Source organism: Ciconia boyciana, chromosome 1 (genome assembly GCF_034638445.1).
Source record: "Ciconia boyciana chromosome 1, ASM3463844v1, whole genome shotgun sequence".
NCBI lineage: Eukaryota > Metazoa > Chordata > Aves > Ciconiiformes > Ciconiidae > Ciconia > Ciconia boyciana.
Window position 1 is genome coordinate 60,202,663 of NC_132934.1, and position 27,198 is coordinate 60,229,860.

At 37.6% G+C, this 27,198-nt stretch overlaps 1 protein-coding gene across 3 annotated transcripts in view; it reads left to right on the forward strand.

Annotated features, from left to right (window-relative positions):
• Positions 1-27,198, forward strand: part of LARGE1 (LARGE xylosyl- and glucuronyltransferase 1) — a 300,884-nt gene that overhangs the window by 82,778 nt on the left and 190,908 nt on the right. For all 3 annotated transcript variants that reach the window (XR_012043802.1, XM_072870284.1, XM_072870273.1), the window contains one exon: positions 4,191-4,377. Coding sequence is in view for 2 of the 3 variants with exons in the window: in XM_072870284.1 (XP_072726385.1) it covers positions 4,272-4,377 (106 nt within the window). In the remaining variant the exon portion in view is untranslated. The remainder of the gene's footprint in view (positions 1-4,190; positions 4,378-27,198) is intronic.

Consider the following 27,198-nt stretch of genomic DNA (forward strand, 5'->3'; position numbering starts at 1 on the left):
TCTTTTATTTCATAATGTTGGGTTTATTCCACACCTTTCCTTTATGGTACCAAACTGAATACCAATGTGATTAGTGTTGTGTTACATGCTTTAATATATGTGCTGCTCATACTGGTTGAGAGCTGCTTCACACTTAACTGAGGAGATAATCCTGGATTTAAAACAAAGCAACCACTCTGACACGGTAATGTAGTTAATGGAAGCATTTGACTGTATATGAAGGTAACGAAAGTAATTCTGTTCACTGTTGCCATGTGGTAAGAGGTCACGAGTAAGTCTTTGTAATGAGAAACCCAATTTATTTTAATTCCCACTGTGACCCCTCACACACCCCTCCAAGCTAGTAGGCTTTTATAGCACCATTAGCAGGAATCAAGGATTCCTGAGCTGGCCTGAGGTTGCTGTATTAATGTCTGTTGATCTGTACATGTGCAGTAGGTTTTATAAATCTTGAACTGGGTGTATTGTAGAAGCGTAGAGCATCTAACTGACAGCAAGACATACATGCATGATGTACATACAGCTAACTTTTGTGGATATTACTCATTTCATCAGATTTCTAAGATATATTTATATGATGCTCTTGGAGCACATTCAGTACATTAAAAAATCAAGACCAAGGTAGAAGAATATCCTGAAATGCATGCACCTTCTCTGGATCTGTGGCACAGGCAGAAAATCTGATTGTGTCTGGAGGAGTGAAGCTGAGACCATGTTTCAAACTGCAGACCCCTTACCAGAAACACTCCCAACGGTTCCCTTTCACTCTGGGGCTAATTTCGATCTCTTTTGCTTTGAGATAAATCCAATAAAGGTGACTAAAGTTGCAGATGTTCAGTGTGGCTCAGTTAGTGTATCTGAAAATATTAACATTGGGCAACAGATTAAGAGGAGCCACTGGCTGTTTTTTGATCGGAGTATCGTACCTAGATCCTGTGCTTAAATTGGCCAGTTACTTCCTTATCCTTTTTATTTTTCTTCCAACGTATTTCATGCTATGTATTTCTGACTACAGGTGTTTAGTTAGCACAGCTGTTAAGACTGAAAGCTATCAGGAGGAACACTGCATGGATTTGTGTAAATGAAGTGAACCATCTTATAGTGTTTGTTATTACTGAAAAGATTAATATAGCTAGCAATGTCACATCTGAAGTAGCTTCATTTTTAGCCTGTACCGTGAAACTGCCTTCTAGGACCTTTTAGGCAGATGACAGTCTGATTCAGTAGGGCTATGGCTTGAGGAGCAGTGGATGCTGGAGGAGAAGTCTGAAAGGCAATGGTGAGCTCATATGGCAGAAATATGCACAGTGCTGTCCTGTTCTGTGCTCAGCCCTTGCTCCAGCCAGTGTGGTCAGTCACTTTCATGACGGATATCAATCTGACACCTGTTGAATTGAAAGGAAAACCAAGTCAAAGAACTGCAATATCTTCTTTCAGTTTCTTTGATGATGGTAAGTTAGGTAAAATTCTTTACAAATAAAACCAATAATGAATACGTGATTGAGTCCAAAGCTTTTCCTTTAAGCTAAGCATCTTCATTACCATTCATGGACCTTTTATACAATTGCTTGTGTGGGGTTTGCACATGATGCATTATCTAGTTTGGAAAAAACTACTCAGCAGGTGTGATGATTTTATATACTGAAAATTAATATTTAAGTCTCAAGGGAAGCTATTCACAACTTTGGAGAGGTTTGGTAGAAACTTCCTTTAAAATAGTTTATGGCTCTTTCCTCTTTTAAAGCAGTATTAAAAGAAGTATCTCAACATTTCCTAGTGTGATCCATCACAAGCTGACTTGTCTGTCTAGGATTTTCCCAAATGTCTTCCTAGTTAGATAAAAGATGTGCGTGAATGTGCAGATTGATTTGGCTGTTTTGTCTGAATGATGACAATTTGTAGAAAGCTGAGTTTGCCACATTCCTAGCTTTCCTTTGTAGCTGAATTGGGAGTTCAGTGTTGCTCATTATACTTTCTTAATTTGTTAGGGTACTTTACATTCATGGAGCAGAAAAGCAGGATTTCATCCTCCATGTTGACCTATTCAGAAACTTAGCATGCCTGGATACTCAAAAAAATATATAGGAAAAAATGAAGTTTTTCTTAAATATGCAGCCCCAGGATTAATTAATCCAATAGCTGGACTGTCACCCCAAGCTTCAGAGTCTGGGTGTCATTATCCCAGAAACTGGTATCAGTGTACTTGTAACAGCATGATTTCAGAAACATGTATTGTTGACTCTTACTTCGCTACCTGTGGGTTTTACAGGTATCATTGGTAGGAGCAGTATGTATCCAATGCATGATGCATTACAAGATGTTGCTATTGGAGAATGACCCTGCTTGTGAGTTTGTTTTTTCAAAGATTCATTTTTACATGCACAGATTGATGTCAGTGGTGCACACCATGATGTTACAGGAAAAAAATAATAATATTCCTACTTAAAGTAAGTGATTATGTGCACTTTACAATATACACACATATAGCAAGTGTAAAACACATAAGCCAGGAGAATTATCTGTGTTTTTCAAGTAGGCATGTAAAGGACTCTCTTCAGAGTAGTTGTACAAGCTATGTGATGTAAGGAAAAGAAATGAAATGTAATCGTTATCCAAATACAGTGAATAAAGATAAGAGTTCTCCACAATTTATCTACCAAATATGTGTCTCTGTCTAACATAGTGACTCTAATACCACAGTTGTTAATATTAAGTCTGTCCACATGTTTTGTGCAAAATCTCTGTGGTGAGGCATTTGTTGCCTTGAAAAGCTGACACAATGGAATGCTTTTTGTGCTGGCTCTGGACAAATTATAGTCCATTTTATCAGTTCCAAGGTCAGGAGTACTATCGTGGCTCTTAAACTGTAGTGTAGTAAAGTGGGCTCTATTGAACATTCGAGGAACAGCTGTAAGTTTGCCTGATTACTGCAGCCAGGTATCTCCAGCAGCAGAGTTCTTTGTCTGAACCATTTCTCTTGTTTATAATTCTCATCTTTGCTGTAATTTGATTTCAGAATTGACTTTCACTGCAGTATACGTGGAGTTGTAGAGCTCAGACATATTTTCAAGGCACACAGTAGCCATTGTTAATACGTCAGTGTAGAAATGCTTTAATTGCTGATTTCAGCTCTAGTACTAGTTTAAACACAAGCCAAAGGGCACTGTTATTAAACACCTTGTACTGCCATAGTCTGTGTTTCTTTCCCTGACATTCTTGTAGACCAATTCTTTTTTTAAAATTAGAACACATAAGCCCTTTCACACAAAGCTTGAACTAGATATGCATGGACTTAATACCTCCCTTTCCTTCTCCAGCTTCTCTAGTCTAACACTATCCTTTCCTCCCTTTTCAAAAAAAAAAAGGCAGAAGATATGAAATATTATCTTTATGCCCTGCATGCCTGCACTGGTGTGGGAATATTAATTTTCTTGTGAATAAAAATAATCAGATTGTTTTGCCATCTTGGCCTCTCTGAAATGCAGAACAGTAATTTAAACAAATTAAGATTCTATTTTTTTTTCTCTCATAAAAACAGTGGCACTCTCCAGAATCCCTTTCTTTTCTCATAGCATGCAGTCTAAAGCTCCTGATATCCCCTTTTGTGCCTAAGGAAGCTTCCTTGCCCATTTTGCTCTTTCTCTTCTCCCCTTTTATATAGCAGTTCATCAGCATTGCTTTTTGATTAGCAAAGTGGGTCATTTTAATAATATCCCTCTGCCCCCAAACTTTACCTTTCATTTTTCTGTTCATCCTCTTGGGTTCATGACCACCTGCAGCCAGCTCATGGATTCATTGGTGTGACCTTTGCTCGTGGGAGCAGGGGAAGAAATATGGGTGGCTTTCTCTTATCTGCCCAGGGGCACCACCACATACAGGCATCAAAGAACCCAGAGTTTCTGTAGAGTAAAAGGGTGGTGAAAAAACAAATAAAGGTGATGTCTCTTCGTAAGATTAGCTCTGTGTGTGTTTAGGTGATGTGATGTGTTTTATTGACTTACTGTCGTAGTCTGACTTCTAAAACTTGCTTTATTATTAAGTACTCATGGATAATGTTGAAATGGGTACTGCTTTGCAATTGTGGTAACCCTATTTTTAGCCTTGTTCTTTTAACTCTTTAGGAACACTGGCATAGTCTACCTTTCTGTAGAGAGATAAGCTGTTGAAACATTTTTTCCTTTCCTTTTCAGGGAGTAATATGTGGGAGGCTGTGGACTATTTGCTTCCGACATAGGAACAGCACTGGGTTGGGAATCTGCGCTCCTGAGAGAATGCTGGGAATCTGCAGAGGGCGACGGAAATTCCTGGCTGCCTCTCTGACCGTCCTTTTTGTCCCAGCCATTACGTGGATTTATCTGTTTGCTGGGAGTTTTGAAGGTAGGAGGGGAATAATGGCTGAGGGTGGGGTGTTTGAATGTTTTGTATCAGGGCAGATAAATGCAGATCAGTCATCATTGATTTTATTTAAATAAATCTGGTTTGGCTTGCATAGGAAATAGTTCCCAAGGTGCACATTTCGATAAAGGGCCTTCCTTACCATGTTCTCACTGCTGAGGAGGAGGTAATTGCTGGTCCCAGTTATTTGATTTTCTTCTCACCTTTGAACTTTTAAAAAGTGTAACTTTTAAAAAAGTTTTAAAAAACTCCCACCTTACTCACTTCTTCTCTGTGTTTTCTAATTTTTAAAAGTTTATCCATCCTATCCCCTGTAAGATTTTACTTTTAATTAAAATTAACGTCTCGTTTCAGATCTGTCCTTAATATTATTTAAAAGTGTTTAAAAGGGCATCTGTTTGTGTTCTGGGCACTCTTTACACAACTCTTGTTTTTATGGATCTGTGTGTTAGACCTTATATGTATGGATGACATGGGACACTGAGTCTGATTTTGGGACACAAAGCAGGAAGTGTGTCTAGCTACGAGAGCATGGAGGGCCTACAGTACAAGTCAGGGAAATGAGTGTCTGGCATGGTTCTTTGCATTACCTGCTAGGTAATGGTCACTCAGCTGCAGACTTTCTCTTGTCCTGTGGTCCACTGTGCTGTTGCTCACTGGACCAGGGAACACACGGTGGTACCTAGTTTGTGGAAAGCTGGACAGTGGTGGGACTCTGTTCTATGAGGTGTAAATGTAGCCACAAAGAATTCTGTGAAATGTTTTATGGGCTCCTGATTTAGTTATATAAATGCCTACATGGCCCAAACCTGCAAACACATGAGGTTCTTTTCTTGCCTTTGTGTGAAGATTATTAGTTCTGGCCACTGCCTCTATGCTTATTGTGCTAGAAGGCTGAACACAGAAAATCAATGAATACCTATATAAAATCTCTTTACAGAAAATCCATTTGAATCCACATCCCTCTGCGTGGTGGTGGGTTGCTATAGCTGGAATATCTTTCTGTCCTCTTCTTTTTTCAGGTGGAGATCCTCAAGTTTATAGGTACATTGACTTGCAGCTATATAACTAGCACTTTTTATAAACAGACTTGGATTAACCACTATTTTGCCTTTTAAATTGTCTATCTGATGAACTTTTTTTCTGGCCTTGGAGGAGTTCAGCAGTGGTACTTCAGTTAGGTGAGGTTAGAAGATGCTGGATCTCCTATTTCTTGTTACTTTGTAGCTTTCTTTTCCTTCTTTTTTTTTTTTTTTTGTTTTGTTGAGATGGAACATTTTATGTCTGGCAACAGGTGTGTTATTTTGGCAAGAGTCAAAAAAGCTGTTCAGCCTTTGTAGGTGTCCGAGGTGTTTCAGTCTTTTAAAAACTATTCAAACACTAGTTTACAGTCTGATAATTTTAAAAATGCATTGTTTAAAATGTCAAGCTTCCTTTATGTAACCTTGGCTGATGAATTTGTGCTTTGTTTCAAAACAAAATTGGATGCCAAGTTAAATTACAAGTAAGAACATGTAAAGATTTTCAGTGTGTATTACATACATTTCTGAATTAGTTACATGCCAGGTACAAATATTTGCTTATGCAGATTTATTTGGTTACTTAAAATTCTGCCTTAATGGGCAGTAACTCTATGAGCTCATTCTAGGATGAAGCACGTAAGGGATTCATATTAAGTTGGACATATAAGGGGTGCTGGCTGCATACTTGAAAACTAGTGATCTGGAAGGCAGAACAGTACTGATTTTGTTTGATTTTTTAAAAGCTGAGCAAATGCAGGCCTCACCTTTTTGCTTTTAGAAGAATATTATGCTGCCTTGTCAAAATGACTGTTTTAATTGTGTCTGCAGTTGGTAATGGCATGCTGCTTTAAATTCTTGTGTGTGTAGAATCCTTTGTTTTTACAGAGAGCTCAATACAAATCTTGAAATTTGCTGCTACATGGTATTTGAAGTGACTTAAAGCTCTCAGTGTGAATTAATCTTAAATGCAAACCAGGGAGCAAAGCCCATTACCTATTAAGAAGCCTTGCACTGGAAAAGGACTGGAACTTATACAAAGTTAACAGTTCTTTCTGTTATTTTTCTGTGTCTGGTTTTTTTGTGTTTTTTGGTTTTGTTTTTTTTTTTAGTTTTTGATGGGGCATGATTTAATCTTTGTTGGTTAAAAACTAAGGTCAGTTAAAATATTTATTTAACTGAATAATAGCTAGCATTTTCCTTAACTTGTAGGTATTCCGGGCAGAGAGTTAAAGCCATTTTGTCATTTTATCTGACTTCTTGTTTTGTACTCCACTATGATTCACACAATTTACTTATGTTTTAAGCTCTCTGTGTATACTTGAGTAAAAGATGTCCCACAACAGCATTGTGCCTTGCTTTGAAACCAGCAGGAGTGGAGAGTCCTCTCTGTCTTCTGGTACTAGTTTCTTTGGTTAATCACAGGCAGTGCTGGAAGTTTTCTTTTCAGTTCATTTGGTTTAGACTTAAGTAAATGGTTCTTGTTATACTTTTCCCCACTAAGTTAAAGAAAATGTCAGTACCTGGTATCTTCATAGACTCAATTATTCAGGGTGGAAGGGACCTCAGGAATTCTCTGGTTAAACTCCTGCTCAAATCTGGGTGGGCTTTGGGGTCAGGCAAGATTTCTTAGGCCTTTATCCAGTTGTGTATTGAAAACCTGCAAGGATAGAGTCTACATGGCCTCCCTGGGCAACTTCTGCCACTGCTTGACTGTCCTTAGGTGGAAGAGTTTCTCTTTATATCTAGTTTGAACCTCCCTTGCTTCAGTTTATAGCTGATGTCACTCATCCCCTTCACCCCTTCTGTGAAGAGCCTGGCTCCGTCTTCCTGCAACTTGCTTGTTGATACTGGGGGGCTGCTGGTAAGTCCCACAGAGCCTTCTCTTCTCCAGGCTGAACAAGCCCAGGGCAAGCACTTCAGCCCCCGTACAACTTGATAGCCCTACGCTGAACTTCATCAATGTTGTTCTTATAGTTGGGACCTCAAACTGGACACAGTGTTCCAGATGTGGTCCAATGAGTACCAAGTAAAGGGGAATAGTCACTTCCCTCAGTCTATTTGCTATGTTCCTGTTGATACAGCCCAGGATGCCATTGGCTTTCATCACTGTCCAGGCATGCTGCTGGCTCATGTTTAATGTTCTGTCCACCAGGACTACAGGTTCTTCCCAGCAGGACTAGTCCACAGCCTGTGCCATTATGAGAGAGTTAGTCCTTCCCAGGTACAGGGCTTTGCTTTGTTCATTCCTCCAGCCTGCCTAGGTCCCCCTGGGTGGCACTCTTGCCTGTGAGTGTATTGACTACAACCCCCAGGCTTGGTGTCATTTGCAATCTTGATACGGGTGAATTCTGATTTCTCCTTCGAGTCATTGATAAAAATATTGAAAAGGACTGGTCACAGAATAGGTGCTGAGGAACTCCACATGAAACTAACTTCCAGACAGAGCATGAATGCGTAACCATCATGCTTTGAGCCCAACATTCCAGCTAGTTTTTCACCCATCTAGTAGTCCACCCATACAGACTGTAAAATCCCAACTTGAATACAAGAATGCTTAGGGAGACCATATTGAAAGCTGTGCTAAATTCAAGGGAGATCGCATCTACTGGTCATCTCTTATTCACAAATCTAGTAATTTCATCACAGAAGGCAGTCAGGTTGGCCAGGCATGATTTATCCTTGGTGAATCCATGCTAGTTATTCCCCTGTCAGGCCCGGGTATGTTTCCCTTTGAAGGTACTTACATATAGTAGTCGAATCACCTCTCAGTCTTTTTTTCACTAAGTTAAAAAGGCTGAGCTAGCTGAGTTGTCATAGCAAAAAATGTTCTCTTTTTTTTTTGTATTCTTTTGCAGTTTTTTGTTTGTTTGTTTGTATGTTTCAGGGCGCCAGAATCAAATATCTCTCTTTGGTACTGATATCTGCAGTGCTGTGCCCTAAAATTACGTGTTCTTGATGTAATTAGGAATTACATTACTCATCCATGTGTTTAAGAACTTAAGTTACTCATTTGCCATACCATGGCAGTGGGATCACATTTAGAAACCCTTTATGAGCTCTTTGTTAGTGAATCTGTGATATAAAATATGCCCAATGTAATCAGTTCCCATGTTCTGTTTTTTAAATAGTTTGCAATTCTATAGGACAGAATTTTGTTTCATTTTGGGTTTTGTTTCTCTTGTCAGAAAGTACACTGCAGCCTGCTACTTCACAGCTGTCACTCAGACATTGCCAGTAAGACCCTTCCCTTCGAATATTCATTGGAGGTGGCATTACCCAAGCTGTGACAGCAACAGCTACTAAAAGCCTCATTAATCATGTATAAATGTCTATTAACGTTATGAACTAGAATATTAAAGAAGATTCTGAATATTGTATAGCCTTTGAACGTACCTGGTTACTGTTGTTGTTTTTAATAATGCACAAGGACAGCATAATTTCAGTTATCAGTTACTTTGAATGAAAAACCTAATTGTTCCAACATTTCTAAATTACATTCAAAAGGCAAGGTAATAGAGTAGGAATGGTGGAGTGCATTTAAAACAGGGAAGAGGAAATAATCAAATAATATATGATGAATTTTCATTAGAAAGAAAATAGCAATTTCACTAACGAACAGTAGCTCCAGAAATAGCATCATTTTTCAAGCTATATGCAGTAGTTTCCAATCCCCTTTACTATGAAGGTCATATAAAATGGAGGCTTGGAACTGTAATTTGACACATGCTCTCTAGATTACTGATTCCTCAAAAAAGTGTCCACTGTGGCTATGTGGCCTCGGCAGATTCACAGTCACTTCCATTTGACAGGATGAAAATACACTTGAGTTATCAGTTTCTGCGTGGTGGATCCACTTGAGGTTGAAAGCCATAAAGTGTCTGTGTAGGGCTCCTGTGTAGAACATATTTCACAGGAAAGGAAGAGTCAGTAACGTAACCTTAAGATGAAAACTTGAGAAGTTGCGTGAGATCATGTAAGGAGTCTGTGAGAGAGCAGGAAGTTGACTCTGTTTTTTCTTAACTGCCAGGGTAACATGTTAAAAACAGAGCCTCCCTTCTTTCCTGGGGACTTGCTTTCCTTGATTGTCCTCTTTTCACTCCAGTGTTGGGCAACTATCATTTTCTGACAGTACATTTTAGTCCAAGTAATCTGTAGAGACATGATTGAAGCCAGAGTTGGGCAAACACCTCATAAAATACAATAAAGTGAAATGAAGGAAGGCTGCAAATATTCATCTTAGTATTTAAATGGATTCACTTTGATGCTGTTCACACTCTTTTTGTGTATGCTTTCCATAAATATTCTAGTGAATATGTTAATTGGGAAGTCTGTCTACAGAAACAATGAATATCCAGTTTTAATATTCATGGGAAGCAGATTTTGAAATCATATTTCTGAATACTTGAATCAGAAAAGTGATTCTGGGAGTTCAGCTTTATCCAGTTAAGTGCCAAAAGTTTGTCACATGATCTGTGTGCGTGATGAAAACTGCCTGAATTTTTAATGCTTGCAATGAGTTGCTCATAGGAAGAGGCAAACAAATAATTAATTGCTAAAATGTCTATCATACACTTGCAACTGATGAACAAACATCAGAAAATAATCCCTTCACAGACAATGTAATCAGAAAGGGGCAAAATCTAAAATTGCTTTTTTCATTATGATTTGCTCAGTTTGCCTGAATTTTTTCTGCTGTGTGTCTCAACAGGATTAAACAAGAAAACTTAATCCAGTGTCCATTTAAAGTAGAAGTTTCAACCTCTGTATTGATCCTGTCTTTTTAATAAAGTTCTGAGAAACTTATGCAGGGTGCCTCTGCGTATAATAAGGATGTTACTGTGATGGGTGCCTGAACAGGTTTATAGGAGATGTGTTTTAGTTAAGACTGGCTTCCTAGCAACCCCTTCGTAAAAGCTGCTTCTGTGTACATTTCCATTTTGGAGTCCATGGTGGTGGTATACTCCTCTCTCGTTATTTTTTTAAGGAGATATGCTGAGAATTGTCACTTAAGCACCTCTGTCTCAGCTGAAATCAAGATACCTTAAGTATGTCTTCAGTTTTTACTTGGGGATCCTACAAGAATAAAATCAGTCACGATAGTAAAGACCTCAGGCTTATGCCAAGTTTTGTTGCTTTATCCTGGAAAACTTGTCTTTCTGTGAAACCCTTGTGATTTGGATATACAGAGTACTGACAAAGTTTGGTTGAAGTATGCTGTTGACCAGAAGGTCCCTGCTGTGAAAACTGGGTCTGGTTCTCTGCTCGTCATGTTTAGCTTGCAAGTCAGTATCCCCACAATTAGATTTGGTTTTACAGACATGAGAACCCTTATCTGTCCATCATCTAAGAAAATAAAATTAACAAGTCAATATGAAAAAATAAAGTGTTTTACTCCCCATGATATAAAGAAACAGTCTGCTTGTGAGCAGTGGCTGGAAATTTGAAGTAGTTTCTGTGGCAAAATGAGAATGGCCTTAGATAAAGAATGTGAGCCACAATACGACATGGTCATGAGAAGCTTCTGGGAGTCAAATTGTGGAGTTAGTGAGGACCATGTTTTCTTTTTCTTCTCAACCACTCTTTCAATTAAACTAAAAACTTACAATCCTGCAATACAATTTTATCCTTAACTAATAAGGTCCACTGAATGGCTCAACACCTAACTGCTGATGTCAGTGCTGTTTCTTCCTTACCTTGCCAGGAATTCACATCCTTAAAACAATATATCATCATCTCAGGAAATGCCATGAATCTTGCAACAGCTACTACTTTTGTCAGTGTGTTGTGCCAAATGAAAGCAAGTCCACGCTGTTCTTTTGAATTCCAGTACAGGACTCACACGTTCTCTTTTGACACTCATTTTTTTAAGTACATGCTTATTCTTTTATAAAAGTAAAGTAAGCTGTAGGCTTACCTCCTCTCTATATATCTCTTGATTGGATGGAATTTTTTGTGTTTCTAAACACATGCCTACCATTTTTGTCTTGGCTTTCTTTTTGTAGTCGGTTCTTAGTTTGTAATTTCTGGCAGAAACATAAAGATAAGAATGAAAAGGAGTTCTTTGAGCAGGAATAAGTTGCCAGCTTCTTTGGAACAGCAGTTTACACTGAGTATAATCTGTGGGATTTCTCAAGGGTTTTGTTTCATCTTTGTCTTCCTCATTCTTTGAGCAAACTTCTGGGAAAAATGCAGTCTGTTAAAGCTGAATTATGCAAAGGTGAACAAATTCCTTCCAAGAAGAAGGGACATCTGGAGGTCTAAATTCTGTTAGGACTGCATGGAAAACTAGCAGTAGGAGAGCTGTTTCCTGATTATTCCTCTTTCTCTGTTTCAAAGAGAGGTACTTGCTAACTTCATAGTAAAAAAATGTTTTTCTGCAGAAAAACAGAAAAGTGAGATGAGGTCAAATGTCTTGTTTTTTTAAAAAAGCCAAACCCCCAAGAAGTAGTGCTTGGCTTTTCGAAATGTGTAGTTTATAAGTACACCAGACCCTCTTTGAGTGCTGGAACTAATGTAGCCTGACTTGCTGTGATTGATGTCATGCAGCTGATTGATGTTGAAGTTGCTTTTCCCACAATTAGGGCATTTATAAAATCTAGCTCCCATATGGGTCTCCTGGTATCTAAATAAATCTTGAGCTCATGCTGCAGTGTATTTCTCAATCTCTCATCTCTCTCTGTGCGTTCCTTACAATTGCAGAAGCTTCATTACCTCTGACTTCTTTCCCTCTTATGACGTAATTTTAAATTAGCCAATGAGCTTTGGGGGCAAACAGGCAAGCAGGTCAACAAATGTGTAAATACAGGATGAGACAAATATCTGAAATATAAATGTTTTAAAAGATTAAAATGAAAACTTAATATTTTGATTCTGGTGAACGTTTCAGCTGAGAACAATTAACTTTATTTTTGTGGAGTTTTTGTGTTTATAATTGTGGGGTTATTTCAGATCAGGAAAAAGTTTGAAATCAGAACCTTTCTTGTGGGACAGCAAATTGCATCTGTAGTGTATTCCAGTACTTTTGAAACTTATATTTTGGATATTTATATAAATGTGTATCATACCAGAAGGAGAGGGAGTCAAGTTAAAAATAAATTCGAAGAAGTACTTCACACGTCATGTATGGTCATTCTTATGTTCTGCAGATAATGCTCTGGCATGGTTTAGGAAAAGCAACTGAGTGTGAAGGTTAATATCCTGATATTGGATAGATGTGTTTTAGCTATGCTTAGCTTAAGAACACCAGTATCTTCAATACATCTCTTTATTCCCCCCTTACCCTTTTCAAATATTTTTCAGTCATGACAACCATTGAATTGTTCAGTTGAGTAGTTATTTCCCTCCCTTGAAGTTTTACCTCTCTTGTGTTGCTTTGCCTTCTGCAGTTCTTGTTTTGAGGCTTGAATCTAAGAGATTTTTTTAAAAGTATCTAGATATCCTTGGAGAATTGGGTGAAATGCACAGTTAAGTTCAAAAACATGGGCTGACAGCAGTCATCTTGGTTCACTCAACTTTGTAGATACCAACAACAGGAGGAAAAGTTGATGACCTGGAGAATGATATGTTTTTAGCCTGAGATTCTCTTTGAATTTAACAATGTTCAAGCCATTTGAGCTATTCTGCTGTAATCATTTTTTCTAACCTGTAGCATGACTGTCCTTCTCCATAGTTCTGTGAAAGATGACTCAAAGTCCAGGATGTAAACATCAAGGTTTTAAGCCTCCTTTTTTGTTCTTTATAATTCTGTTTAGCTTTTAAATTGCTAAATGTCAGAGTTTGCAGAGATCAGTAATCGGGGGGAGAACTGAATGTAGTGAAGTTAAAATTACAAAAAATGTTGGATTCATCACAATTTCCAAAGTTAAATTCACAATCCATAACAGAATATGCTTCTGTTTGGTACATTTACTTTAAAAAAAAATATGTTAAAGATAACAACTTCTGGGCCTAGTTAAAATATTTTACTGTCTAAGTAAAGTGTTTCATAATGAGATACTTTTCCAGTGAGCTTGTAATAACAGGTCTATACCTATTCTAAAGAAGAGATGCATGATCTGCTCTCTGCATACTGATTCCTGAACTTCTGTAGATGCCCAGTGAAATCATCATCACCAGCATATACTGTCAGACACCTGGAGTAGTTTACAAGATTGGATTTAACACATTAAGGTCATGAATTGGAAAACTCAAAATGTGTATCTACAAAATAAACTGAAGATGTGACCGTAGTATAGTCACAACTGTCCTACACAACACTGCTTGTGTTGGCTGTAATTGAGCGAGCACAGGTCCTGTTAAGGGTAGAGATAGGCCAGTATGAGAAGCAGAAGCCCAGTCATCTTGTACGCTGTCTTCTAGGCTGTGAAGCCTGGGCCCCTACATCTTCAACGTGATTATTGTTCTTCCTAAGTAGATTAAAACCAGTGCGTCTATGGCTGTTGGTGCTACAATAGCATCTTTGTTTGGCTCTCTAGACATGGGATTGAGGTTGTCATAGTGTAGTTTAATATTGAAGAATATTGCATAGCATTTGTGTAATATAGAGAGGATTACTTCTGGAGCTGAAATAAAGCCATAGCTAATAAGATAGAAATATTCTTATATGCTGGAAAGGGCTTGAAGAAATTGCTGGAATAAAAAATATGAAAGAGCTGTCTGTTTGTTATGTGATTAAGTAGATTAAAAGCAAATAATATCCAAAAGTAGTTGTATTCCTCCCCACCATTTTCTTCCTTTCCTATTTTTCCTATTTTATCATTCATCTTTCCTTCCTTACATGTCAGTACATCTCTCCTACAGTAGTTGCAGCAGTCTTTTGTTTAATTTGTGTTTCAGAATGGAATTGGCAGACAAATCTGTAGATTCTCCCCAAAAAATCACACAGAACAGTTACTGATGTTTTGTTAGCTTGTGAAGATTTGTAGATTTTTACAATCAGAAAGACAGTTAATCAGTGTCTCTAATATCTTGCAGAGTGCAGGCTGTATTATATTGTTGAGTTGATAGAATAATACTGGCTGGTAATTCCTGCATCTGACCCATGCCTTCTAGATACAACACAACTTTCCTTCTAGCCAGATTTCTGAACTTGATTTTAAAGCTGGTGGAGGATTCTAGCACATCTCTGAATAAGTTATTCCACCTTGTTCAAAAATACGTGCTTTAATCCTTGTCCAGATTTTTCTGGCTTCAAGGTAGGAAGTGAAAGATGAGAAGTAGATGAGGAAAAAAAAATTTAAAAGGGATCATTTTAACAGTTTCAGTTTCACGTAAAATAAGCGATCATGACTATGAGATATTGCAGTACATAAAGTGCACTGCAAGAAATATCACCTTGAGAACTATAGAAGAGAGTGCTACAGTTACCAAAACATATAGCTGTTTTAAAAAAGAGATAAATAGGATTTATAGGATAATTACTAACCTTACCATACCTAATAGAAACTAGTTATCAGTATGATCAGTTGCCATCCCAGGCCAGAAAAACTAATTTCCCAAGCAGATTCTTTGTTTTGTGCTCCAGGTTACCGTACCTTTTCAGTTGTGAAAAATAACCCTTCAGAAAGGATCAAATGAAAGACGGTTTCGGCTGCAAGTTAAAACAGTTTATTAAATTTGGTAAACAACATTTATTTGAGCACTAATTTGGCAACCCATTATTCATTACATCAAGGCTTCTAAGCTTATATTTTATCAATCTTGTAATCTCAATTCTCCAAATAAAACATAAAAAGACTGTACAGTGTTTACAAGTTACCTTTACAGCATTAAGAAATGGAAGATTTCTCTTTCATTTTTTTCATAGCATTAAGGCATTCAGTATTCTAGAATCGTATTGAACTAATACCACAGCTTTAATATTTCACAATCAGTAAATTTCCTGGCTGTCATTGGATTTTATTTAACGTAACTCAGTGATTTTGCTTGTTAACTTTAGCAGGAATAATGTTTTCAGATGAATGGGTGTTATAAAAGTCTACTTTTTATTCTCTACTAATCAAACTATTATAATGTGTATCTCAAGTGATCTACACTGACTTTAACAGAGGTTTCTTTTGGTCTGAAAATGTAATACACACAGAATATTTTCTAGGAGTATTAACTATAATGGATTTAGCTATTTCACCTCTTGCTTCAGTGCATTACAAGCCCAAGGGTTTAAGGTAAAAATCTCAACAGAGAGGTTACATTTTGTAGAATATTCTTATAGGAACCAAGTATAAAAATCTGTCTGCAAAGCTACATGTAATTATTGGTTTCCAAGGAACTCCAGCTAACTCTCTCTAAAGCTTTGCCAATATACACAGAGGTAAGTAAATCTGAAAATAACAATTATCTAACGTATTTGAGTTGGGTGAAGGTATTAGTTGCCTGTTCACGTACACTTGAATGGAGATGTGATGAATTAAGTAGTCTTCCTGTAGAATGCAAATGCCTTTAACCAAACGATTGAAATCTGCTATTTATCTCCTTTAAATTGTACAACCTTGTTTGCCCAAGAGCTGCCTCATAGTAACCTGACTTCAGAGCCGCTTATGGTGACTCTCAGCTTCATTCTGAGTTTCTTGCTTTAGGAGATTTAAGAGCAAAACGTACCTCCGTTATATCTGTCTTTTTTTCCTCTCCCCAATGTTAAACATTCTCATATGTCCCCTTTCTCTTCAGCTACCATACTTGCACCTCAGTGATTTGATATTAATAGCAAAGATTAAGCAGTTTCAGCTCATCAGAGAAGAGATATTAATCATCATCAGGCCCAATGAGAAGTTTAATTTTCCGCTTCCCTTTTTTCACTAAGCTCTGGCGGCTGTCACTCGCACCGATGTCTGTGGGACATTTAATAATCTGCTTCTGAAGATGCATTTCAGTGGTTTCTCTCCTTTTATTTCCTCTGTCAGTCTCAGTGAGTTTCATTATTGCAGGCTTTAATTGAAGACCACTGTCAGGAGATGGGGAGAAGAAGGTTCTTCCTTGAACAAAGGTAGTTCAGGGACTCACGGTTTTTATTGTATTCAGGAGGAAGATGGGTTAAATCAGGATATTGAAAACTGTGTGAAATGTTGGTTTGGTATGTGATTCACTACCTGTTCCCTTCAAAAAGTCATATCGTTCCTGTCCCCAGCTCCTGTTTGTACACATTTATTTATTTGTGCCTCAGAAGTATGGTTAGATTTGTGGTGCAATATGGGTGTGGAGCACACTCAATCAGGGGATGACAAGAAAGAATCCACATAGAAAACTTCATAAATTACACCAATACAATTATACTGGTCTGTGTCATTGTTGTGGATAGCATTATTGCAGTGTAAGAATTACTTTTGCCAGCTCAGTTAAAACAGCTTCCAAAATGACATATGTACCAATAAAAGCAGTCATGTGGGATACTATGCTAGTTGACAGCAATAGCTGTTTAAAATGGCATGTCATCTTAGACTGGCACAAGCTTATCTTATAGAGAAGCCCTAAATGTAACAAAATTATTTTCTGAGATGATGCTACTACTGTCACCTGTTAACTACTCTAAGACAGTGAAGTACTGTCTGTATAGGTGTTAAAGTGGAATTTGCGTATCCCACCTATTTGGGGGGTTGTTTTATCAGCTTCTGAGTAGCTTTAAAAGCAGAAGCTCTCCATTAGGAGCAGCATGTTACAGTTTTGTAAATCAGAGAAGAACAGATCAGACTAAGACAAAGCAACACAGGGAGCTCAAAAGCAAAATGGTTAGTCTTCTGTATGTGTCAGACCTCATTTACTAGATAGTGGATTTGTTGGTTGAACAGTGATGTAGCTGATGAATTTGTACAGCACATGCTGTGAAAGCACTTAAGTAAAATTTTAAGCAGTTCATAATTGTGGATGCTGCTGTGCTTGCTTTACCGGCTCTGGATGCCTGACTTTGAGTCAGTGTTTCTCCTGTTTGAAAAACAGGCCCCTTCAAATTTGAAGAGGCTCAAGTTGAGCACCCAAGAACTTTAACCCAGAATCAGTCATTACTTTGTAAAATCTCTGCAGAAAAGGTGACTTCCCAACCTGATGCTTTGCTGTACTGGGGGGATTGATTTATTCCCTCTTGCCAGGAAGACTCTTGTATCACTGCATTTTTTTTAGTTTCTAAAAAGGCCTCTACACTGCTCACTTGGAATGAGCCTTGTAACTGTAGCAGGCCTCTAAGTTTTCTAGTCACGGAACTTTCCTGAGCTTTATTGAAAATGGCCTTTTAAAAAGGCCATTTTTTGCTATCAATAGCCACTTTTCCACCTTGGGGACTGAAAACACAATAGGCCAGTAAATCAAGACAAAATGACATTAGCTTAGAAAAAATTGATATTACCCATTGCAATTGCTATCACTAAAGAAAGGGCAGAACCCCCTCCCCCAGCAAATCTACAACAATTAGTACTGTTTTACTTTTAATTGGCATGATAATTTATTTTGCAGGTTGACTCAAGGGAGCCAGTTCTGGAATAATATTGTCAACATGAAGCGAAGCATAATGGTATTCTTTGGGGAAAAAATGTTTAGAGCATACATTTGGATGAGGTGCTTATGGACATGGTGTAGTGGTGGACTTGGTAGTGTTAGGTTTACGGTTGGATTTGATGATCTTAAAGGTCTTTTCCAACCTATACGATTCTGTGATATCTGGTGTACAGAGGAGGATGAGACATGTCATTTCCTTTATTTTTTTTAAGGGTAAGGTATTGCCCTTGGAAACAAATTGTTTGGGAAAACATTTGCACATTTAAACAGACTTACATTTTTAATAACTAAATGATCGTTCACCTTACATATCCAGCAGTAAATTACAAGGAGTAGGAAGATATTATTTGGATATCGCTTAGAAATATTCCACTAAGGTCTTGGTGTTTTTGTTGTAGTTTGGCTGCACAGAAGTAATGGAAAAATCTGAGCCATTTCTGAACAGGGGATGTTTTTGTGCTAATTACGGTTTGGTTGTACAAAAGTACATACTTGATTTAGGAGCTGTGGTGGAATAGAGACTCTGCTTAGAGGCAAACAGGAAATGAAAAGCTTCTACTGGTAGAAAGATTATCCGTGGTAATTTTAAGTGGTGCTTCTTGGAAGAACCAGATTTTCAGCGAGTGAGAGCAGGAATCGCAAAAAGCATGGGTGAAGGTTGGGAGCTGTGTTTTTAGTGGCTCTCTCAGAACAGATGTTCTAATGGTGTGGTGAAAACTGAGGACCTGAGGGTTTAACTAGGGATGGAGGAGCTAACGAATGAGAGTGAGGAAAGAACCGTACTCAGGTGTTATTGTCACTTATCATAAACAATTTCATGGTAGGAAGCGGAATGGAGTACTGAGAGCTGCCTTTTTTGTAATAACCCGAGTGGGGAGAGAAGACAAAGGAAAAGATGTGCATGCATTGCAAGTAGTGGGATGTAGTAAAAAAGTGGATTCATATGGAAAAGAGAGGGTATTATCTTGAGGAGTCAGGAAGACACTGAGTTCCATTATGAGAGCATAATTTGCAGTATTACTAAAAGCAGCCTCACTGTGCCTCATACTAACCTCATTGTTGTATTTTAGCATCACATATGTGTGAAAGGATTCAGCATCATGGAAACAACTATGTTATTATCCATTCCAAATTATTCTTTTAGGTTTCAATCTTTTGAAATTACAGGGAATTTTTGTATCTGAAATTCACTCTGAATGTGAAAGCTACCAGTCAAACTTGCAAATGGATAATTGATACGTAGTACTCATCAAGTGTTTGTTTGTGGATTTAACTGAATCAGTGTTGTGAAGATGAAGGAAATCATTAAGAATTGTTAAGAGAGAATTTGCTGTTACAAGGAATACAGAAAACCTGCCTATTTGGTCTTCTGAAGAGCAAATACATCACTGAATGAACAATATATTGAAGAGAAAGAGGGAAGTGATCCTGCAGGTGAGGCATTTTTGGTGATGGTGGATGGTGCAAGGATTATTTAAGGCTAATTTAACTCTCTCTAGACCTCCCAGCACCTTTTTGTTATCAGTCTAGCTCAAGAGCAGAGGCTTTACATCATCAACCTCCCAGTAAGACAACTGGTGGTTATGTAATTAAAAATAATATGAAGAATAAAATAACTGAAAGACTATGACTGGAACTTGATAATGAAGTTGTATTCTGCCTCTGTATTCTAATCAACAGTTCCAGTGTATCACAAAATAATCAACTGAAGAAGTAATTAGAACACTTAAGTTTTGGGTAATTGTTTTCTATGCACATGTAAAAGGACAGGTACACTTCTGGAGGCTGACACCGAAGAAAAGCAAGAGAAGTTAAGAGACTGAACTGAAAGAGTCAACGTTGTCATTATTTCAAGATGGCTGGTTGAACACGAACATGAGATAATGTCTGTGAGAATCCAGAATACAGGCAAAACCACATTCCTACTTAATACTATTGATTATTTCTCTCCAAATAAAAGAGCGGAATGTTGTTACTAAGTTGATGGAGATGTCAGCCAAGGATACAGGAGAAAAAAGTATATGAGGAGGTCTTTGCTGCTTCTTCAGATAGCAAAAATAGGGTAAAAAAGATCAGAACTTCACAAATGCAGTAATGCGAGACATTGAAGTATTATTTCTGAAGATGTTTGTTGAGAAAGAAGTGTATCTTACTACTGTCCTAAAGCATATGGTGGAAGGTCAAAACTCTTCCCTGGCTGTTTAAAGAGGGAAAGGTTGATAAATAGTGAAATTCTCAGGAAGATGAGGACTGCACATTTGTATTCAATGCTGCAAACCGACTAGACTTTTCATTGCATACAGAAGTGGATTTGATCTGAACATAACAAGTTACAGCCTTAAATTGCAGCAATGGGGGACTTAGGTTGAGTTTGATGGGAGGGAAAGCAGCTCTAAACATAAGGAGTGTGAAATGTCCTAATAGATTGCGAACAGGAGTTGTGGAATCTCCACCATGAGATATTTTTAAAGCAGGACAATACAATGGCAAATTAAGTTCAGTGTTTGTAAGTGTAAAGTAAGGCACCTTGGGAAAGAATAATTGTAATACACTATAGTGGACTCTTAGGTGATTGTCACTGCTCTGGAACTAGATCTTGGACTTTTAATAAATATTCCTAGGAAAGCTGAATTTGACATTGGAAGATAGTAGGTAATGTATATATGTCAATAGCCACAGGCAAAATTTGATAGACCTTGCTGGTTATTAGAATGGGAGGCTTAATTGTATTTTTCTACTCCTTTACCAAATTGAGAGCTTTCTAAATACACAAGGCAGGGCAGAGCTTTTCAGATGAACAGATACTGTTAATACCAAGACAAATGGTTTTTATCAGATCAACAATACGTTTAGGATGGAAATTGGAGGAAAATATCTGTTCATCAGATCAGTACACTTCTGGCACAGCCTCTCAGTGGGATTAATGAAAGGCAAAAAGCTCTTACTAGTTCTAAGGCAAAACTCGAGCTGTTTAAGAAAGGGCTTATATGATATATCAGCATGGGACAACTGGGCCTTAGCTCAATAACTGAAAAGGTCCCTTCTAATCCTATGTGGTATCCTTGCAAATATATTCCCTTTTTGCTTCATGGAACCCTCTTGGGTTCCACTGAACAGGCAATAATCTCCTTTGCTAGAGAAGGTGTATTATTTGAAGATTATGTTTTGGCTTCTTCCTGGTTTTAAAACACCATTTTTTAAGGATTAAAGCAGCAGCAGAGCTGATTATTTAGTGGGTATTACTTGATGAGGTAATGACACTTGCCTTCTTTACTAAGTACTTTTTGATCTACTGATGAAAAACACTATATAAGCTAGGTAATATTATTGTTATTATAATAGAGTATTGGGGTCTAATTAGTCACACCAACCTTTTTAGGCAAAGGAAAAGAAGTGTTGATGGAGAAAAAGGAATCCTGTTAAGCTTTGGAAACGCTGCTTGTAAGTCTTATTTTGAGTGACAGTCTCTCTGTGTAACCTGAACTACTCAAAGCACTTATGTGGGAAAGTGGATTTCTTTCAAAGTGGGTGGTTCAGGGAATGCAATTTGTAAAGAAACACACAGCGTGTATTGAAAAAGCTCTGATCCACCCGTTATTTCTTTGCCTGGCACATTGATTTTTCTCCTGCTATACTTCCTGTCCTGAAGCATACAGAGGTGTTCTGCAAAACACAGACTTCATCCTGAGAGATGCTGAGAACCTGTAGCTCCCAATGACTTAAATTTTATTTGTGGTGAGTTGGTGTCCATCATTGTCAAACATAAAATGTCCCTTGGAAGCATTGCACAAGAAGAAAGGTTAGGGTGTGAGGAGTAACACTATAACACACTGACACAGAAGGAGGAATTTTAAAGATTAGTATAGTTATTATATTTGTATTTGACCAAAACACAGGGGCAAACAGCCCCAGTCCTGCAAAAAATGCAGTAAGATTGTTAATAAGTGGCTGTGATCTCTCTTTATAGCATGCCCAAACCCTGTTCAGTCACGGTGACTGAACATACTGTGGCTAACTGGGTCTCTCACGTAGTGCATACAGCTTTTCTTAGGTGGAATTGCATTGTGTTCTGTTTGGCCCAACTTGCATTTATAAGGTACAGGTCACCTCTCCACTGATGTAGTTTCCATATGTTTTGGTGCTTATTCAAGTCAGGTGGCCCTAAAGCCTAGACTCAGGCCCATCTTTTCTTGCATGTTTTGTGCACTCATGGTACTAATTTTAATGTTGTCCACATCTATAGATTTTTAACAGAAGGAGAAGGTAGTCTCTTCGAAATATAACTTTATATTATGTATAAAAGTGATTAGATGGAATCAACTTTCTTTTGGACTCACCTCCCTTTTTCATATGCTTTTTGTGTTGCTCACCAAATGATTTTTTTTAGCACTGCAAAGGTATTCCATGTATAGGAGAATGAGTTGGAAACTATTCTGAATTGAATATCAACAGAATTACTAGCAGCATTCTGATAGCAACTCTTTTTATTATTGCTGGAAAAAAAGGATTATTTTGTGATGCAGGTTGAGTGTTGGGTATTTCTAGTTGCTGAAACTAGTTAGTACGTAAACAAAATTGCTGAAACAATAATTGAAGATCAAAAAGCATTTATAAAAGTACATGTAAGTATGTATATGTAAAAAGTGAAGACGTGTTCCTGTTTGCCCATTTGTCTTTGAAAGAAAAGGTCACTCCCATTTAAAACTGGGATAAAGAAAATGTGATTTTAATGATCTATTTTATTATTATTTATTATATATTCTGTATGTAGTTTTTTAGAAAGCTGTTGTTGAAATCTAGTCCATGAGATCCAAATTTGAGACTGGATAAACACAAATAAGGTATTTATTCACCACGTAGTCCTTCAATAACCTTCAACATATAAATGAATCTATAGGAATCTTTTATTATAGTTTTTCAAGATTATGACACACATATGACAAATTGAATATTTTATAAAATAAATATGACTATAGAAAGGTTAAATGAAATCTGTATTTTTGAGAGTTTGAATGTTCACAGGGAGCCATCCAACCTTTTGGCTTTAATACCCTTACACTCTAATAAACTTGAGGCTGTCTTCAAAAAACCAAAACAAGCAGTTTCTCTATCATTAACCACACAAAATGAAATAGCTCACTCTTTCTTTTACTTGACATTTTACATAGGTGGAGTTTTTCTTGAAACTCTTGGAAAGCATACTAGATTAAAAAAAGGCGTCATGTAGTCTAGATATGAAAGAAAGAGTGCAGGAGATCCATCAAGGCTGTGACTAGGATAAGCAGAGTAATTTGAGCACCATAACTGTTGTTATCCAGAGAAGTAGTTGAAAACTTGTGTTTCTTTCAAGTTTCTTCTACGTGAATGGAGAAATATTTCCTGGTTTCATATTTTTATGTAACTATAGCTGTGCGGTAGAACTTTTATTTAGCCATCTCTTACAGATAGTTGTGCCAATGTCTGTAGTCCCTAATTTCTCTGCCCCTGATTCCTTGCTGAAGACTTTTTATTGTGATGCTATACATATGTTTGGCTTCACAGTAGACTGTGACAAGAACAGTTCATTACATAAGGGAGAAAACATTTAAACACTCAGCTGCACTTTTGAAGTTATTGGTTCCCCTTTCTTCCAGTTTGCTGTTTTCCAAAGGACATGCTGCATGGTCTTTCTGACCACCTCAGCTTGATGGACAAAATTGAAGGCAATTTCCAAATGTCTTGTTTATTGAGAATTCTTAGTAGTTACTGTGGCTCTTGTTTCTTTCTTACATTGCTTGCTGGTCTGTTTTCATGTAACAGTCTCTCTTCTGATAAATGATGAAGGTAAAAGTAAAAAAAAAAAAAAAAAAAATTAAAACTGTTTTCTCTCTGGTTTTCCTACTTTTGCCATCTCTTACTGCATCACAGCCTGTCACTCTGCCATGCTCTATTGCTCACTTGTATGCTCATTCATACCCTGTTTTTTTCTTTCACATTTATGCTTGGTTACTATCTATCAGTTTAAGCTTCACTCACTCAAAATCCTGTTCCTGTTTTCATCTGCACTTGCACTGGTTCACACATCCCTCACACTCTTACTCTTTCCTCAGTGTTTTCACACCTTGAGCCCTTTTAAGCCTTTTTTGTTGCACTTCTTTTTCATGCTTCATTTCACTCTCCCTCTTTTTCACACATGTTCAATTTTCTCTATTTTATCACTGATTTCTGGGGGTATATTTGAAGTGCTGCCTAGCAGGAATAAGGGCTGCTATTCTAGTATTTCTCTAATGGTCTTTATGTTCCTTGTTCGGCACCAATGATGATGTGATCAGAAAATCTTAACCACTGCTAGTTTCCCTCCACATGTACATCATTAATTTTCTTTCTCCCTCTTTTTAAAAAAATATATAATCCCATTTGCTTCCTCATTTAAAAATTGATTTTCACTAGAAAAACAAGTTTATTTTGAAGATACAAAACCAAGCAACATTGTTTGGCAAAGTTATAATGTGTTCTGTGCAAAAGTCCCAAGGAGCCTGGAAATGGAGCTAAAAGAAGAGTGTTGCATCCTCCCAGCTATAACAGACAAGATCCAATATGGCTTAGATGTTCCTTTCTATACAACAGTGACATTTGAGAATGGAGAAGTTGTGCAAATGAGTTGTGCACAGTTCACCTGTCTATTGTTTTCCTATGCTGTATATTCTACTATCTAAATACCTGCTTAGCTATGCTTAACATAAAAACTTCACTGACTGCAGTTTCTGTTACTGTATTGGGACTCGTTCTTATATAATAATTAATTATCCTCTTTATGAGTAAATTTCTCCTAACCAACTTAGCTTTCTGTTCTTTTTTTGTAACATATTCTTCAGCTGTATAGTTTTCTTGCATCTGGTTTATTTGCATAAACGTAAATGCTGGTTAGGAGCATTTATATTTAGGGCTTCCACTGAAGAAAATGTGATTTGAAATCATACAGCAGCCAAGAGTAACTAGAAAAGTACAAGATTTTCAGATAGTTGAAAATGTCTTCAAAAATCCATGCCCTGCTTCTCTCTGCTTAGTGTTCATGATTTATCATGTCAGCCTAATGCCTCCAAGAAATGGTGGTGGTGTTGGAGGGTGTTTGTACTTACAGTTAGCTAGTTGCTAGATGGTTTTAGCATTATTTCACTGTAACTGATGCAACTAGGAATAAATAAGAGGCAAGACATGATTTTCCTTTACAAAGAGAGGAAGGTCTGTCTCTTTTTCAGTCATTTATGATAGCATCCCAGGCTTGGGGAGGGCTAGGGGGAAGAGGTGCTAGGAGGGAGAAGAGATGTTTAGAAGTTTTATAGAAATAAGAAAAGCAATTCATTCTGACAGGGTAGCAAAACTCAAAGTACATCTACGTTGCATTTAAAAGCACAGTTGGAGCACTGCTGTTGTATATCCAGTGTCTTCACTGCTGTTGGTACCGTGGCAGCATGGATATTTTGGGGTTCTGTATGCAGCCCGAGCTGATACAGCCTCACTGGTGTCAGTGTCTGAACTAGTTAATAAAAACACCTCTGGTGTGTCTGCACTTCAGAGCTGCCATGACCCATCACCAAAGTTACAGACATAGTGATCAGTGTGATAGAAGTAGGGGCAAGAAGGGAGCCTAAGAGTAGAGGGACTGAAAAAAACAGTGGAGCAGAACAGAGGCCTTTCCAAGTGATCCAAGCCACTGATCCATCCAGTTATGTCCCGTCTCTCAGCCAGCACCGGCTTGCTTCCAGGGAGGTTTGGATCTGCTGCTGGTAAGCACAGAGAGGGCAATTTATCTCCTACCTCCTCATTCCCACTGTCAGAAACTTGCAAAACCTTGGGGCAAAAGATTCCATGGAACTCCCAAATTATTAATTAGTAATTATTGGGGTAATTACTGTTAGTAAATACTGGGCATTACTTTGAGTGATGGAGTTTTAAACAGATCGTCAGAGTTTGAAGCACATTTTACTTTGGGAGCAGGGGTTGAGAGGGGGGAAAATATTACTCCCCATCTCTAATGCTTTCCTTTGAGTCTTTTGTTGTTTGAATTGCAGATAAAGCCTGTGTGGCAAATGTCTATCCAGAGCAGAATTGCGTGTTACCTGAGGAGTAATGAGCAATTTGGGCTTGATAAATGGCAAGCAAAACTGTGTGCATGTTATGCCACAGCTGCAAATGGGTAGATACTATGTACAGGTAGGAAAAAACCCTTAATGTACTGTATATGAAATGGCAGAAGGATGCAGTCTCCTCCGAGCTTGAGAACTGGTTTGGTTATAGTGGGAATTCTCCCTGCCAGCTGCACAGCGGGATGTGAAAAGCAGATGCTTTACTGCAGAGCCTGACGTAGGATCCCTCTCCTTCCCACAGAACCCTGCTGGCTTTCTTCTGGGTCTCTTTCCAGGATGCTGAAGCCAAAAATAGACATGTGCCGAGACACCAGGTTGTAGAGTGAGATGACCAATATCTGTGTATTTGCAACTAAGGTTTTCACAAGTCATTATCTGTAAAAATGTAACTTACTGTGTTGTTTATTTCCGAGTCTGTAGGATCAAATGAGCGTAAAACTTCTGGAAGAGAACGAGTTATCAGCTCACTGGAGGCAAAGAAGGGAGGACAATGAGATATATTTTACCACATAAATCAAAGTGGACCTCTCAATTTTCTTGAAATTTATCAGAAAGGAAAATTCAGTACTTTTTTTTTAACAAAAACCAGTTCCATTCATTTCTTTAATGAGCATTTGAAAATCTTTAACCTTCAAGGGTAATTATTCTCTAAGTCTTATCCATTCTTTCCATTTTGTAGATATTTTTCTTCCTTTAAAAAAAGAAAAAAAACTTATTAATTATAAGAAGATGGATACTTAACTGAGCTTCAGGCTTCTTGGTGAATCCCAGCCTGAAGCTGATAAATGTTATCTCTGGCAATTTAAAGAGTTTTTTCTTTTAATTGAGTTGTTCAAAAATGGGGATATGTTAAAAAAATTGCAAGACAAGGTGATACATAACTGTCATGAATGAATTATACTCACCCATAGGAAAGCTTCATTACATACCCATTTTCAATATCAGGAAAATAAATAAACATTATATCTGTCTATCTCTGTGTGAACAGAAAACCCTTCTCTTTTCTTAGACTGTAAAACAAGAAAATCTAATACTAAAATCACAAAAATAGGCAGAAAGAGAAAAGAATGGATGTAATTCCTCAAACTTTTACATATTTTTAACACTCTCCATTTTTAAAGATTTAGTAGCATTTAATTTGACTGATGGTGTCTCTTTGGCTAGAAAAAATATTG